Below are 16,056 nucleotides of genomic sequence, written 5' to 3' on the forward strand. Positions count from 1 at the left end.
TATATATATATATATATATATATATATATATATATATATATATATTAAAGTAGAAGACCCTACTTGACACTTGTCAATTTTTTTCATAAAAAAATTTTACCAATATTATTTTTAATAATATTAAAATATTTATAACATAATACTAAATTATATTGTTTTAAATTAATTTTTATTATTTTATCTCATAATATATAATAAAATTAATTTTTTAAAAATATTATATTTTTAAAGTTGATAAATGGCTTATTTTATTTTATCTTAAATTTACCTTAATTTTTATAGAAAATAAAAACTTTTTATTAAAATTTTAAAATATTTTCATATAAATTATATTCGTATATCACACAGGAGTAACACTAGTATTACTGAAAGTCTAAAAGTCTAAAAGTCTAAAACATTATTAATAAATACCAAAAATATATTTTTTTAAAACCCAAATATTTGGTCCTTATAATCTTATATTCATATTGAATTTTTTTTAAATAAATAAATAATTATATGAGTTATTTTCAATATATATATATATATATATATATATATATTATTAAAAATCAGGTAATCCCCGCGGGGCAGGAATACCCTACCCGCCCCCGCCCCCGCCCTGCATGGGCGGGTCCCCATGGGGAACAGGGATTCCCCGCTCTATTTGTATCCCTAAACATCATTCTCTTCAACAACTTTATATGCATCTTTACATTTTTGCTCCGTTTGCTTTGAAGAATTAAGATGTGCCAAAAATTGCTCACGAACATCACGCGTAAGTTTTTACAAGCTGTAATGTTGCCATGAACTCTAGCTAAATGGTGCTTCATCCTATAATTGCCTCCACCTTGATATTTAAATCCAGAATAAAGACATTGAAATTGCTTATTTCTTTGATCATTAGTGGTAAAAGCAAGATGGTCCTAGGTAGGGTCACTTTTTGAACGAATAGAACTAGAGATGAATGATGATTATGTATTGGTTTCCATTTTCTAGGCAAAAATACAAAAAATTCAAAAAATTATAGTGAACAAATTTGAAAATTCAAAAACAGAACTAAAGAACTTACCTTCTTCTGATTCTTCTGAATGGTATGAATGGTAATTGGTGAGTAATTGTTCCACCAAATGTTGAATAAACACCCAATCTGAAGATGAAAGAAATAAAATAAACATAATATATATATATATATATATATACATATATATAATGATGATGATCTTAATTCTAACAAAGAATTACTTGGTGATTCCCTACATGATTTACACATCAAAATAAAAAGAAAAAACGAAAAGCTCAAGTTACCACATGCTAGAGATGTATGATATCTAACTAGTGATTAAAGATAGCTTAGAAAATAAATCTATTCGAACTTAATGCAATATCTGCTTCAAAAACCTGAAATGAAACAAATAACACAAGAATGAGTCAATGGTTGTACTGGCAGAAAACTAGAAGACCAACTGAATGTCATAAAAACCTAACAACCAATATCATACACCATCATTATTCACAAAGCAAAACAACAACAACAACAAATGTACTTTTTATAGTTGCAATTCTTGTGCAAATGCTGTTAAGAAATATATCTGCCTTAGTGATTCCCAATATGTTTTGAATCATTTGACACATCAACAAGAACAGAGATGTTTGATATCTAATTAAAGATATCAAAGAACCCTAATGTTCACCAATTCAAAAAAAAAATTAAAGAAACAAGAAGAATTCATAAAAGAAACCAAAAAATAAAAGAAAACAAACAAATCCTACATGCAATATACCCTTGCGATCCGAACCAAAAGGCTCAAAAGCTCAGTGAACTGCTTCAACTCTCAATCCTTGCATTGGTTTCCGATCTTAATTCTAGTGGCGGAGATGTTGATCAGAACCTTGACAAGGAAAAAGCCCAACTGTAAAGATGAATCGGCTCCAAGATTTGTAGAATAAGGCAGCCCTCCATATTTTTGATATTATTGTTACTATATATTAATCTTCTATTATAAAGTTAGATTTTTTTACAAAAATTGCAAACTCAGGTTGATGACCCGGCTAGTTCACCAGTTCACTGGTCCGACCGGCTGGGTCATGGGTAAAACCCTTATTATTCCAAAATCCGGGATTCTAGGGTAAACTGGATCGGTTATAAGCCCGGTTCTGGTTGAACCCGGTCTGATCACCAGTCTGGTCCTGTTCTGAAAACCTTGCTTGTGATAACTGTTGAACCTCATTCTTGTATGCAAAAACTAATCTGTCAATGAAAAAGCTTAGCACTCAAGTTATGTTAGAATTGGTTGATAAAATTGGTGACCTTTCTTATGCACTTAAGGTTTATTGGATTAAAGGTTTATATGAGAAGTTTAGAAAATTAGAAGAATATGATTATGATATTATTTACAATGCATTTAATAACCGTTACCACCATGAAACTCAAGCTCGCTTCTTCATGGTCAGGTTCATGTATTTTTCAATTCAAGAAACTAAGTAAGGCAGCATTGAGGCATTTTAGTATATAGAAAGCATTCATATAAAAATTCGTATTTGACAAATAGATATTATATATGTATATATTATATAATTGGATTACGATGGAAAAAAACAATGACAAAAAAATTATATAATAATTTAGGCCATCAGCATAATTATTCCTAGAAAAGTTGAAAACTGTTTCATAGCTTTTCCTTACCTATTGTTTTAATGTGATTCAACCTATTTGTAAAGAGATCATTTGCTTCCATGTCCTCAACAGCTTATTCTTTTAAAAGAACTATCTCATTGAATTCTAGGGATGTCCTCATATCATCCGTTAGATTGAGATCTAACGGATGATGTGTTATTTTGAAAATAAAAAAATCTAACCGCTAATGTGTAGGAAAAAAAGGGCAAAAGGAATCCAGAATCACTCCCGGTCTACGCCCGATCTCCATCGCCTCCGTCCTTCGCAACAACGATGGTTGTGCCCGGTCTCCATCGCCTCTATCTCTCAAGCCCTTTACACCCGATTTCCATCACAATCCAGCAGCCCGTCTCGAAGGTATCTTGCATTCCTTCCCCTCTTTTCTCTTGAATCTTGATTTCCATTCAATGCATATTATAGTTAATTTGTTCTTTGATTTGTTATTCCTAGTTTCTAGGTCTTCATTCATGCATTACTTGTTTAACAATGTGTGTTTGATGATTCATTTATTGACAACCTTGTAATGCTTTGATTTTTACCACAACATTCATTATTTTTCTTGTTATTATCTTTTTTGAATGATTTTATTGTCTTTTTTAATGAAATGTTCTTCAAATATGTTCAATATTTTTAATTTTAATAATCAGGTGGGAATCTGTATTTTGTGCTATTAATTTAGTATTCTATTGAGATTGTGAATGTTTAATAATGTTTTACATCTCTTTTTTTTTTCTTTCTTTCTTTTTACATATTTTAATATTGATGAAGTCTAATATCCAAAGCTATTTATAATTTTAATTCTTTTCTTTTAGTTCTGAACCTTTTGCCTTTTCATTCAATTCATATAGCCTTTGTTCCAATTTCAAAAATTAATATTTTTCTGATATATGGTTTGATATTTTCTAATTGGTTTGTAGTTTTTTTTTTATAGGATATCATGGAAGATATCACAAACCAAATATGCAAAGATGATAGTTCCATATTTGATGATATTGAAATTGATATAAATGAGATTGGATTATGCGGATTAAATGAAGAAGATGGTCGTGTGACAGAAGAGATTAATACCCAACAACATAAAGATGGACATGAATTGACAACACAAGATGGTCAAGAAATAGCAATGAGTCCACAATCTCAAGATGAACATGAGGTAAGAATCCCATTTGTTGGCATGGAGTTTGAGGATGAGGATGAAGCATTTCGATATTACTTGGATTATACAAAGTCTAGAGGTTTTGGGGTAAGAAGGGCCATGTATATCGTTCATCCCATTGTCATTTAATTACATATCGGCACTTTGTTTGTGATAAAAAAGGAGCTAAATGTATGAAATAAAAAAGGCAACTAGGAAAAACTATTCGAAGACAGAGATACTAGAACAAACTGCCAAGCTCGAATGGTACTCTCGAAAATGAAAGTGGACTATGGACCATAAATACTTTTGATGATGTACATAACCATTCTTTACCAAGAACTCCATCTAAGGTGCTGAAAATGCTATCTCACCGCCATATTAGTAAGACATGTAGAAGTTTGATGGAGACATTACATAAGAGTAGAGTGGGGCCAAGCTAAATGAGTCGAATATTTAATGAAACACTTTTAAAAATAGGATCTACACTAATTACTCTGGTTGATTGTTGATAAGTGCTTGAGTAGACATATTTTTATATATGTTTTACATGCATTGAGCATCATTTTTTGCGGCTCTTGAGGGGTGGAAATTCCGCGCGCCCGCGTGGAAATTCTTGCAGCCCACGCGGGCGCGTGGAAAATCCACACGGGCGCGTGAGGGCACGTGACAGACGCGATCTAAGGCCTATAAATAGCCGTTTTGCCCTATTCTTTCTCATCTTTTTTGCGGCTCTTGAGGGGTGAGACGGCTAGGGTTTGGAGAGGAGGTCTTTGCAGCTTTGGAGGCGCTTCGTCACCAACTTTGATCGATTCCTCCTCCGTCATAGCATCAAGGAAGCCACCGGTGAACCTAGCTTCGGAGTGGGTCCTTCAAGACGTCGAAGCTCTCCATCAAGGCCATCAGTTCATATATAAGGGGTTTATTTCTATGGTTTTTTTAATGTACTTTCATTCATTGATGGTGTGTTTTTGTATGTTGCTCCATGGAGGGCTAAAACCCTAGAGGGTATTTGGGCTTGTGAACCCTAGGATTCTCATCTTTTTGTGGATTTGCTTTGTGTTTCTATTTAATCCGAGTTTGATTAAGTTTCATTCTTGATTGTTTAATGCTTGCTTGCCTTATTGATCTTATGGTTATTTGGTTTGCATGATTTGTTGCCTTGGTGGGAGAGAGATCTCCATTAGGGTTAGAACCTCAAGATTGAAGAGGGTTGAGAGGGTGAGTCATGAGATAGTGAAGTGTCCCCTTTCCCCTCCGATTGGTGTATTCTATCTCCATTCCCTAAGCTATATGCAACCATATTTGGTGGGAGGCGTGAGATTGCTCGATTTCTCCGCCGGGACCTTGTAGGGGGTTAGGATCCTTCGCCGGGAATTAGGGTTGGATCAATCTTTAGGAATTGGATACACAATTTGGAATCCCTAGAGTGCTTTGCGGTCATATGTGGTGTGAGGTGTTGAGATTGAGCGATTTCTCCACCGGACCTCGTAGGGGACTAGTATCGGTGATCTAGAGATAGACCCGATTATGTTTGGATTTCCACGACTTAACTTACTCATCATAGAAACACTTTGCTTATCCGGTACCTAATACCTGAATCCTAGGGGGAGCAATGCCCGAATACCCCACTTTTACTGATTGAGATTCTTCTTCCATTTTACCCTTGCATATTTGTCTCCGGTGTTCATCTCTTCGCACATTAGATCACCACACTATCCCATTATCATTAGGCTAGATAGCAGAGAAGAAGTTAGTACTAGTAGCCCTGTTCCCTGTGGATTCGATTACCCGACTCACCGGGTATTTATTACTTCGACACCCGTGCACTTGCGGTACACACACGCATATTCGGACGTGTCAATTGTTCTAATCATGTGAGGGGAGTTCGAAACAACATTGGACAAGAATGCATGGCTATTGTTAAGTTTTTCAAGGAAAAAAACTCAAAGATGTTTTTTTTTCTTCTTTGATATAGAGCTTGATGAGTTAGGTCAGACTAAGTGTGCTTTTTTGGGCAGATGGAAGATCTAGAATGGCATATTCAAAATTTGGAGATATTGTTATTTTTGACACTACTTATAAAACTAATCGATTTGATTTCCCCTTTGCATCTTTTGTTGTAGTTAATCCTCATATGCAGTCTATTTTATTTGGTTGTGCTCTAATTGCAAATGAAAAAGAAGAAAGGTTTTTTTATGGATATTCCAAACATGGTTGAAATATATGCTAGTGAATCAATAGTGTGTTATGTATCTTACTATTGGATGAAGTTATGTGTGTTATGTACCTTACTGTTGGATGAAGTTATGTTATGATTTAATGGGGATAGATTTTGATTTCTCTGTTGCTTTTGATTTTAACTGTTTGAGTAAATTGTGTTATTATCTAATTTCTCATCTCTTGTTTTTGATATCTTACTATTGGTTTTTGATTTTGATACAGTACAATATTGCCCTTGTTCTATATCTAATTCCTCATGTCTTGTTTTTTTTTTTACTCTTCCACAACACATGAAGATTGTGTTGTTTGAGTAGATTGTGTTATTATCTATAGATTGTGCTATTATCTAATTTATCTATTATGGGCAAGCGTAAAGTTCATGAGGTAATTGAGGCTCCTATTTAAGTAAATATCATTAAACATGTACTAAGGTGTTAAATTTCTTAATGTGTGCATGCCCTTTCTGTGCAATTATTCTCCTCTCTTAATTGCGAAAGGTCTATTTCTTTTAAATGTGGATTGAAGACTTGTTTGAGTTTTTGTTATGTCATGTGTAGATTGATTTGACAGGCCTTTGCTACATTAAGAATGATGATAATAAACGCTAACCAATATATCTTATTTACCGGCATTCTAATTAGATGAAACTTCTTCAATGATATATATTATTCAACTATGTTAGAATTATTATTTCCATTATTTTATTTTATATCAATGAAATATTCAACCTGTTAGTATGTTTTTTAATCAAAGAAATATATGCAACAAAATTTTCTTGCAATAAAATTTCATTGCTAATTAAGCAATTCACCCTTATAAGGTCATTCCTAAGAAATATGTACAACATTTATTCTTTTGGATTAATCATACAAGACACTCATTCCGGTGAATCTCCACTCACAACAACTTCATCCATTATTGGTTTCAGATACAATATAATTCATCTCGGCAATTCTTTTTAGGGCTTTCATCCATCTTTCAACTTGCAGATAAAGAAGAATCTACAAAGTACCATAAGCATTTCTTGAAACCATAGAGGTTTATATTTGCAAAAATTGATCATAGAGCATTTCGTCAGCTGTAAGTTTGAAATTTCATTAGCAAGAAGTATTCCAAAGAAATATGCCACAGAATACGTAATACAAGCTTTTCAATGGATTCATATAAAATCCACCACAATTACAAGAGAAAATTGAAGACAGGAAAATAATTGAATATGTGTGGATAACTAATTCATAAAGTTTATATTTTGTCATTTTGTTTTTATTCCATCAATTTCATTTCTTCTCTTTCCAATCCTAACAAACTAAATAAACACATACAATTCAACCTATAATATTTATTAGACAATTAATCCCTAAATAAATCCAAAGGTGAAATCTTTCTAAATCCCTAGAAAAGTTCATATTAATAATTCCTTCAAAATTAGAACCAAATCCTAACTAATTAAAAAAATCACTTCAAACCCTAAATCATCACTTTGAGAATCAAAGAACAAAATGAGAACAGAGGAAATGAGAGATCTTCGAACCCTAACAAGGAAGCCAGAAGTCAAGTTGGAGCAGAAAGTGAGGGGCGGTGGAGATGACGGAGAGTAGGGGAGCGTGGAGATGACCTCATATGAAGATCTAGACATAGGAGTTGATGCCGTAGGTGAAGAGAGAGGTCATGGCGATTGACACTACTTATTGGATTCATCGGCAAAAATCCTAATCGCATCACTGAAGCTCATCTTCTCCGAACCCAACTAACACACGCGCGGAGGGGACTGCTAGAAGGCAATGGAGACCGGGCGCAGCCGGTATGTTGCGAAGGACGGAGACGATGTCCGATGGACATCGGGCGTAAACTGGGAATGATTCTGGATCCCCTTTGCCTTTTTTTCCCTACACATTAGCAATTAAGTTTTTTTTTCTTTATTTTCAAAATCAGACATCATCCATTAGCTCTCAATCTAACGGATGATATGAGGACATCCCTAGAATTCATTTCTAGGGCGTCCTTAGAAGATGATACCCCCTCTCTCTCTCTCTCTATATATATATATATTTAAATTATATTAATATTTTTATTTATTGTTATCTTATCCATATAATTATCATGTTTAATTTTTTTTTTTCAAGTAACAATTTGCCTATAGACCCCCAAATTTTATTGGGCCTCACAATTCATTTTTTAAAATTATATTTTAAATTTTTATTTACTATCATCTTATTATCCTATTCATATAATTATCTTGAAAATTTAATTTTTTTTAAATTATAGCACTTTGGCTTACAAATAGTGCCCGCAATTTTTCATGGTCTCACATTTTTCTTTTTCTTTTTAAAATTTATATCTAAAATTTTGATTTATTATCATCTTATAATTCTATGCATATAATTATCTTGAAAGTTTTAATTATTTTTAAACTATAACGCTTATAATAGTGCCTCGCAAATTTTTAGGGACTCACAATTCATTGTTTTAATATATATATATATATATATATATATATATATATATTTAAAATTTTTATTTACATCCTATTCACATAATTATAATTTTAAAAATTTTTAATTATTTTTTAAGCTCTAAAATTTACCTTATTAAATTTATTGATTTATAATAATATATATATTTTTTTATTATATAATTTATTATTTGATAAAAATAATTACAAAAACATTTATTATGATTTTATCTGGGTCCTATTATTTTTAAAGACGGGCCTTGCTTAGTTAAATTCCTTGCTATATCTTTGACACCAATTAAAAACATGCATTATATGTTAGGTGTGCTGTGAGGATACCCCTTTTGGATTGTGTTTTTTGCACCATAATTTTATGCTTGGCTTTTCCTATCGAGGGTTTAATCGCTATCTCTTTCTGTTAAACTCTGTTACAAGATTATTTTTTTATGGTTCCATATTCAACAGCTATCCACCCCCTATAAATTAAGCTCGTCTTCAATTTTGTTAGCAATGCCATGTTAATTTTACTCTTATGCATATTGTATGGACTTACCTAGCTAGTATAGTAGATTAAGAAAGTTGGTTTCATGATATCATATGTCCTTCCTTGAAGGTTTGATTTTAGTATTCAGTTTGGAATTTTGGAGCTTGGAGACAACCAAGTAGATCCACAATATAAATTAAATTATGAAATTTTCAGCACTTATGAAGTTGTTTTATTATTATATAATTACTTTTGAATAAGTTGTTTAAATTTCTAATTGTTTACAATTTATTTACTCATTTGCTCTATGTTTAATATTACTTTACTTACCCATTATTGACAATTTATTTATTTATTATTTGTGTTTGCCTTTATCCTTTAGTCATCATTTTGTTTATTGAATTATTTATTTAAAAGTAATTGGATTATTTCTTTGAAAGTGAGATTGTGCAACTTCTATGTATTTTTCGACTTAGGTAAAAATTTGGAAATTTTTTAATTATATATACATCGTGCATTATTATTGTTTTTGCAACTTTTGATGCTTTTCAATTCTAAACTTAGTGAACTGAGCTATTTTGTTATATATTTTTAGTCTTCAAATTGAATATACAATAACTGTAATAATGGGGGACAAATTCTAACTATATCCATATGAAACTCTAAAAAATAGTCTATAGTTTTACACTATTCTATTAGTAAAACAATAGCGACTTTTAATATTCTAGCTCGAATTACTGAGAATAAACAAATAACTTTTAAAATTTTAACTCAGGTCACTGAGTATAAATAAATGATCTTTGATATTTTATTTCAACTATTGTAAACTTAGGAGGCATATTTTTAACCATTCGTTATGTTCTAAAATGCATTTTCTTAAATCACTAAGATTTTTCTTTCAAGAATTGTATTTTTTTTTAACAAATGTTATAAACAAGTAAACGTTATATTTTTTAATATGAATTTTTAGAATTTTGTATGATCCAAATTATTTTTATGGTTTATTTACTGAACTGCGAAGCATAAAAAATTTATTCTTATCCCCTTTTCTAATTAGGAGTAAGGTTATTGGTGGTTATCAAATGACGAATGTTCTCCTAGTTTAGATGGAATAATCATTTTCGTTACATTCTTTCTTGTAGGCAATCTTGAAAACTTTTGAAACTTCCTGTAATTCGGACAATGTCATACTTTTATTTTTGGAAGTTCTAGTTTTGTTAGTTTTTATAATTTGTTTTGATACAAGTTCCGAATGGACTGATGGACGTAATCACTCAGGTTTTTGTGCACTGTTGTTGGTACCAAGCTGTCCCTCCTGCTAACTTCGCAACATATCCCCGCTTTGAACAAATTTGGAAGATTAGGGAATTTTAGGAAAAGCAATAATATCACCATACTAAATAACATTGATTAATATTTACAAAAGGCAAACAACTTTATTTACATCATTTTCTCTTTTTTGTAAAATATGGAGACAAAAACAAAGATGAAATACAGGTAGGGGAGAGAGATAATGCATAGCTCTAACTATTTAGTCGTCTTTATTCAGTAATTATCACCAAAAACCTTATCATCAAACAAGCGAACACCAACTCAAATTTTAGCCTCCAAGGGCATGTGAACCATCTTTTTGAACCGTGGCATATTCTCACTCTCGAGCGCAATAGCGATTGAGACGCCTCCATTATTCCCAGGACCACCACGCATCACGTATGCTTGTCCCGCATATTTCATGGATGCCTTTCCCATGAACCACGGCTTCCCCCATCCAAAATCAGCTTCATATGTGGGCAATGACAACCAGCTAACTACAAGGAAATCAACCGTCCTGTATGACCTAGACCCCTTAATTTTCTCCTTCTCACCCTTGTGTTTCTCCCACAAGTCAACTAATGAACGTATGTACTCATCGTTAACACTATTAATTGTTTCATCAATCTTAGCAATTCCAAACTCAAATGGTTTTGAAACCAAATCCCCAACTTGCAACTGCGTTGATATTTTAAGTACCGCGTTACCAAGATATCCCTTCGATAACGGCGGCTTCAGCCGATTGCGAGCATTAGCCCACATGTAAAGCCTTGTTTCCTGCCCGTCGGCGAGCTCTCGCGCTTTACATGCTGTGCTCCATAGATGCACGGCTACTGCTTTGTAGGTGCTGAGATTTCGTTCGCCATGAGAACCGTGTTTCAATGTGTTGAGCTGGGCCTTAGATAATGTTAGTATGGTTGTCTCACATTCTTGGCCAAATTTGTCTTCTAGAAAGTTACAGTTGGTGTACTCGATGTGATCGAACGAGACAATTGGTGGTGATCGAGCACGAAGCACCGTACAATCAAGAAAAGGAGGGGCGGAGATGATCATGTTCGAGCCACGGGCAATGTCCGACCATGTATTGATAAAATTGAAAAGGGTAACACCATCAATGACTGAGTGATGGCTTGCACAGCCCAGACACACTCCACCGCACTTGAAGAATGTTAACTACCAATTATTTAATGAACTTATAACATCAATCTCTCATATATATATATTTTTTAAAAAAACTGATGAAACTAATATTAATTACAGATCTTAATTTTAGGAATATACCTGAAACAACAGCAGAATGCATGATCTCTTTGGGTTGGTGACAGATGGAATGAAAAGTCGGTCCAAGGTTGACGAAGGCCGGAAATCACCAAAGCCATCGAGAGTACAACTTGTAGACGCGGCGGAGAAGAGCACGCCCTTGGTGTTGCAGTCCACCACCGGCCGGCCATCTTCATCAAAGACCAACTCTCCGGCAAGAGGATAGAAGGTGACCAAGACCTTGCTCAAGGCCTTCTTAAGAATTTGTACTGAAAAGAAGTTGGGATCTCCATTATTGGGCTTATATAGAAAGAAGGTTGGCATGTGATCTCTTGGTGCAAAAGCATCAAGGTTAGAGAGCTGTAGCCTGTGTTTTGGTGTCTCCTCACAAGGAGCCACCATACATGACTCTATGATCTCGACCTTTGGAGCCATGAGCTCAATGATCTCTTCTCTCTTCTCTCTTCTCTCTTCTCTCTTCTCCTACAGCTTATCTCTATCTTCTCCCATCTCTAGCTCCACTATACAACTGGAATACTTCCGTGGGGTATGCGGCATCTGGTTAGACGTCATATAAATCAATGCCCACCACTTGATCTACGCCGATTGGAGAATATGATTAGAAAAATGGGAATGATTGGTCATGGAGAATAAGACATGTAAAAATTGAGACCAACCATGTGAAAATAAAATCTGAAACTTTGAACTAATGTCTTCAAGAAAATTTAAATTACATGTCAATCGTTTGTAGTTATTTTCAAGGTTGTCAGACCCGTAGGAGTAATGACCCGTGGCCCAAGGTCAGAGTCGATGGGTTCAACCAGATCGAACCCGAGGGTTGAACCAGAGTCAATAATTAAATATAAAAAAAATATTATAATAATTAATAATAAGCAAATATAATATTAAATCCATAATTATATTATAAAAAACCTACTCAAATTTGATATTTAAATTGATAAATGACCTTATATACTGATGAGGGTTTTCTAATTTGGTCATTTATTTTTTTACATTTTTTTAAATATTTACAAATTTAATATATTAATATATAATTATCAAACTTCTCCGGTGTTATTTATTTATTTATTTGTTTATTGGTTGATTTTGTTAAAAATAAATAAGAAATTTAATTCACTAATTCTTATATCTCAATTGAGTTTTTTTATTTTTGTTTTTAAATTTTTCTTATATTTTTTTATTTAATTAGAATACTTTAATTTTTATATTTTTTTATAATAAAATTACACTCATTTATTGTTTTATTTTTCTTAATAAATTAAATTTTTGAAAGTATTTACATAATACATTAATATATTTTATTTTTAAATGTTAATTTTTGTTGGTATATATATATATATATATTGTAATTCTATTTATTGATTATAAATTATAAATTAATATTAATAAATATACACGATTTTGTGGTTTTTAATGAGAAAATAATAATAAATTATTAAATATTGTAAAGAAAAATTAAACATTGTGACCCGATTGACCGTAGGGTCAACCTGGGTTCCCAGTTGAACCGCTCGGTCACCGGGTTAACTACCGGGTTTTTTTAATACCCGGGTCGATGAGAATACCTGCAGGCCACATGGGCCGGTTCCATTTTCCGGTTGAACCGTAGGGCGATCCGGGTCAAACAACATTGGTTATTTTTGTGAGTTAAGTGTGTTTAATCAAATAAATTAAAATAATAAATTATGTGAAATCTTAATTTTATATATTATTAATGAGAAAAGACAATGACAGTAAGCCGAGGGACGTACGACGTGTGGTGAGCAAGACTCAGCCGAGCCCACGTGCCCTCACCTGCGTGGGGACATGAGGGTTCGATCTAGGGTCCTCCAGGTGAAGCGAGCAGCCTCCCATGAAGGGACCCGATCTCGAATTGACCCAAAGGCCATTGGTTATTATATTCATATATATATATATATATATATGATCTTAATATTATGTAAAATCTCTAAGCTTTTGATGTTCTTTAAAAAGGTTCTGCATGATGCCCTTACTCTATATAGGCTTGCTATAAGATTTACCGTTGCTGGAAAACCACGAAATTCATGTTGAATTTTTATACAAAATAACAAAACCATGGAATTTTATGTATAATTCAATTGAAAAAACAAGAATTTAAAAGCATATATACATGATTCCATCGATTAAGGTTGAATAGCTCGCAATTTTCCAGATCAATTGAGATCGAGGAGTTTGCAGTCAATTGAGATGGAGGAGTTTGCAGTTTTTTAATTGTTGAGTACTCTCCTCTTTTTAAGTGATGTGAGCCCCAGAAAACATCCTTTTCTTCTTTAAAATTTTTTTAAAATTATGATTAGGATACATCTTCTTTTAAAGTCTTTTTTAGCTAAGAAGTAAAGAATTTAAGTTCTTTGATCAGAGAGACATTAGCTTTTTTGCTAAACTAAGCTTTGGTTTCTTTATTAAGATACCCATAAATGGTTAGCAATAAACCCTAGGTTCGGCACATATTACAAAAATACGTTTACACTTATATTGAGATAACATTATGCCCAACTATTTATTTGATCATCTAATTAGCCCCTTAATTAGCAATAATAAAACAATTAAAATAACGGTTAATGTACATAAGTTAAAGACCACATATCTAACTTTATATAAATTATTTTTTATTTAACCATAGATCAACATAGATTAAACAATAAATGCTTTTATAGGAAATGTTGCCACATTATTGCCCGTGGGATTATTAATATGAGCTTCGATGTATTGCATATATTGGTTTTCTATTTTAAAAATTTATATTTAAAAAAACCCAACATTTATCCCTTGTGGGGGTCGAGTGAGCTTGCTTGGTCTCGGATTTCCTCGTTAAGGCAAGTGGGCTTGCTTAGGCCCCGCCCCGCACATGCACTCTACATCTAGGTAAGCTCGGCCTACTATAATTTGTGAGAAAGTAAAAATAAAACAAAAAAATTAAATAAAAGGGATATAAGAATTTTTTTACATTAAAAGACTAAAGGGCTAGCATTGCGTTTGAAGGAGGGGTCTGCTACTGTTGTCATCTCGCCTGAGATCTGTTACTGTTATCGCTCCGATGGCCACTTCGGGGTCTCAGCCTTCTTCCCCTCACTTGGATCCCAAGCCTAGTGTTTCTTGGGCCAATGTTATCAGTGCGTGGCTGCTTCCGGTTTGCCTGAAATTCCTCCCCACCTTCAAAAATCCCATTTTGATAAGCTCAAAGCTCTATCCACTGCCTCCATCACCATTGATCAAGAACTCTGGTCTTCTGCTCGTGATGACATGCAAGCGCCCCTTTATGCAAAATTCTTAGGAAAAGCTTTCCTCCTTGAGCAGGAGAAGCTCGCTCTTGCTGATGCCTGGAAAGGTCTGGGAGGCTTTATGGTTGCCAATCTTCCCAACGGCTTCTATTATATTCGTTGCAAAACACTAGAGATGCAAAATCGTCTCCTTTGGGAAGAACCCTGGACCGTTGCTGGGAGAATACTCCAGTTCTCCCCGTGGCGGGAAAGCTTCCAACCAGCCTTTGAAAGCCTCTCAACGGCCGCCTTTGAAAGCCTCTTAATGGCCGCAGTTTGGATCCAGATCTACCATCTCCCGATGAAATTATGGGGGGTAGGGGGTTGAAATTCTTGAAGTTGTGGCTTCTCAATTTGGGAGGGTTCTCAAAGTTGATAGCCATACTACTGATAGATCTCGAGCGAAATTCGCCAGAGTGTGGGTTGAGCTTGATTTGAGCCAACCTCTTCTTTACGGAACTTGGGTTAAGTATGGTGAAAACTCTGTTTTTATCCTTGTTCTATATAAAAAAAATTCATGTGTTTTGTTTCAGATGTGGCAGAGTTGGTCATGGAGATGCCTCCTGTACCTTCATCGGCAACCGACAACACTCTGACCGGGTTGTGCCCCCTGCATCTTCGGAAGCGGGGTTGGTGCAACCGGAGGCCGGAATGTAGGTCGATGCGACCGATGAAGTTTTAGATGACATCTCCGTAAACCTCGATATACCTTTGAAAGCCATTGATGAAGAAGATGATTTTGGTTATTGGTTGAACCATAGATCTCGTCGAGGATCGGTCAGGGGGCGGGGACGCAGCTGCAGCGGCAACCGTTTCGAGTTCCAAGAGCGCCCCTCCCATTGGAAATAATCCTTCCCCTCTTTTCGAAAAATCGCCGCCCATCACCTACTCTGACATGCATCATCCCATATCCTCTACTTCACTTTCACATATTCCTAAGTCTAGCATTGAACCTGGGTCTTCTCCCAGCTGTACTTTGGAGTCTTCAACATGATTTTCTTTTCCTCTTCCTAAGAGCAATGACCACATTGAATCCCCCATTCTCATCTCGTCTCTTAACCACCCACCCGATGGAGAAAGAGACGTTGGAGATCAGCACCTCTTGGTTGTTGATAAAGTTGTGATGGTTCTGTCCTCTGATCATCTCATGGACGGCTCCCTCCATGAGATTTTGGATTTGACTGAGTTTCCGTATAAGGACATGGGTTTGCCTAGCACTCAAAACGAAGCCAA

The 16,056-nt window shown here is 34.1% G+C and overlaps 1 protein-coding gene across 2 annotated transcripts; it reads right to left on the bottom strand.

Annotated features, from left to right (window-relative positions):
• Window positions 1-10,338: 10,338 nt before the first annotated feature.
• LOC120266361 (putrescine hydroxycinnamoyltransferase 1-like) lies at window positions 10,339-12,118 on the bottom strand. Of its 2 annotated transcripts, none has more exons than XM_039273989.1 (2): window positions 11,543-12,118; window positions 10,339-11,419 (listed from the first exon to the last, which is right to left on the bottom strand). In XM_039273989.1, the coding sequence occupies exons 1-2, from the start codon at window positions 11,954-11,956 to the stop codon at window positions 10,544-10,546; spliced, it is 1,290 nt and encodes a 429-aa protein (XP_039129923.1). In that variant the 5' UTR covers window positions 11,957-12,118; the 3' UTR covers window positions 10,339-10,543. The 2 variants fall into 2 exon arrangements, with proteins under 2 accessions (XP_039129923.1, XP_039129922.1); XM_039273988.1 differs by having other exon boundaries at window positions 10,339-11,434; window positions 11,543-12,113.
• Between the last annotated feature and the right edge of the window lie 3,938 nt (window positions 12,119-16,056).

The sequence above is a fragment of the Dioscorea cayenensis genome, chromosome 8, assembly GCF_009730915.1.
Source record: "Dioscorea cayenensis subsp. rotundata cultivar TDr96_F1 chromosome 8, TDr96_F1_v2_PseudoChromosome.rev07_lg8_w22 25.fasta, whole genome shotgun sequence".
NCBI classification, from domain to species: domain Eukaryota; kingdom Viridiplantae; phylum Streptophyta; class Magnoliopsida; order Dioscoreales; family Dioscoreaceae; genus Dioscorea; species Dioscorea cayenensis.

Excerpts from the sequence above, each read along its gene's own strand:
- LOC120266361 (XM_039273988.1), bottom strand. The coding sequence starts at position 11,956 with ATGGCTCCAAAGGTCGAGATCATAGAGTCATGTATGGTGGCTCCTTGT. Across the intron at positions 11,435-11,542 it reads GCATTCTGCTGTTGTTTCAG|TTAACATTCTTCAAGTGCGG; the intron begins GTATATTCCTAA and ends AATAATTGGTAG.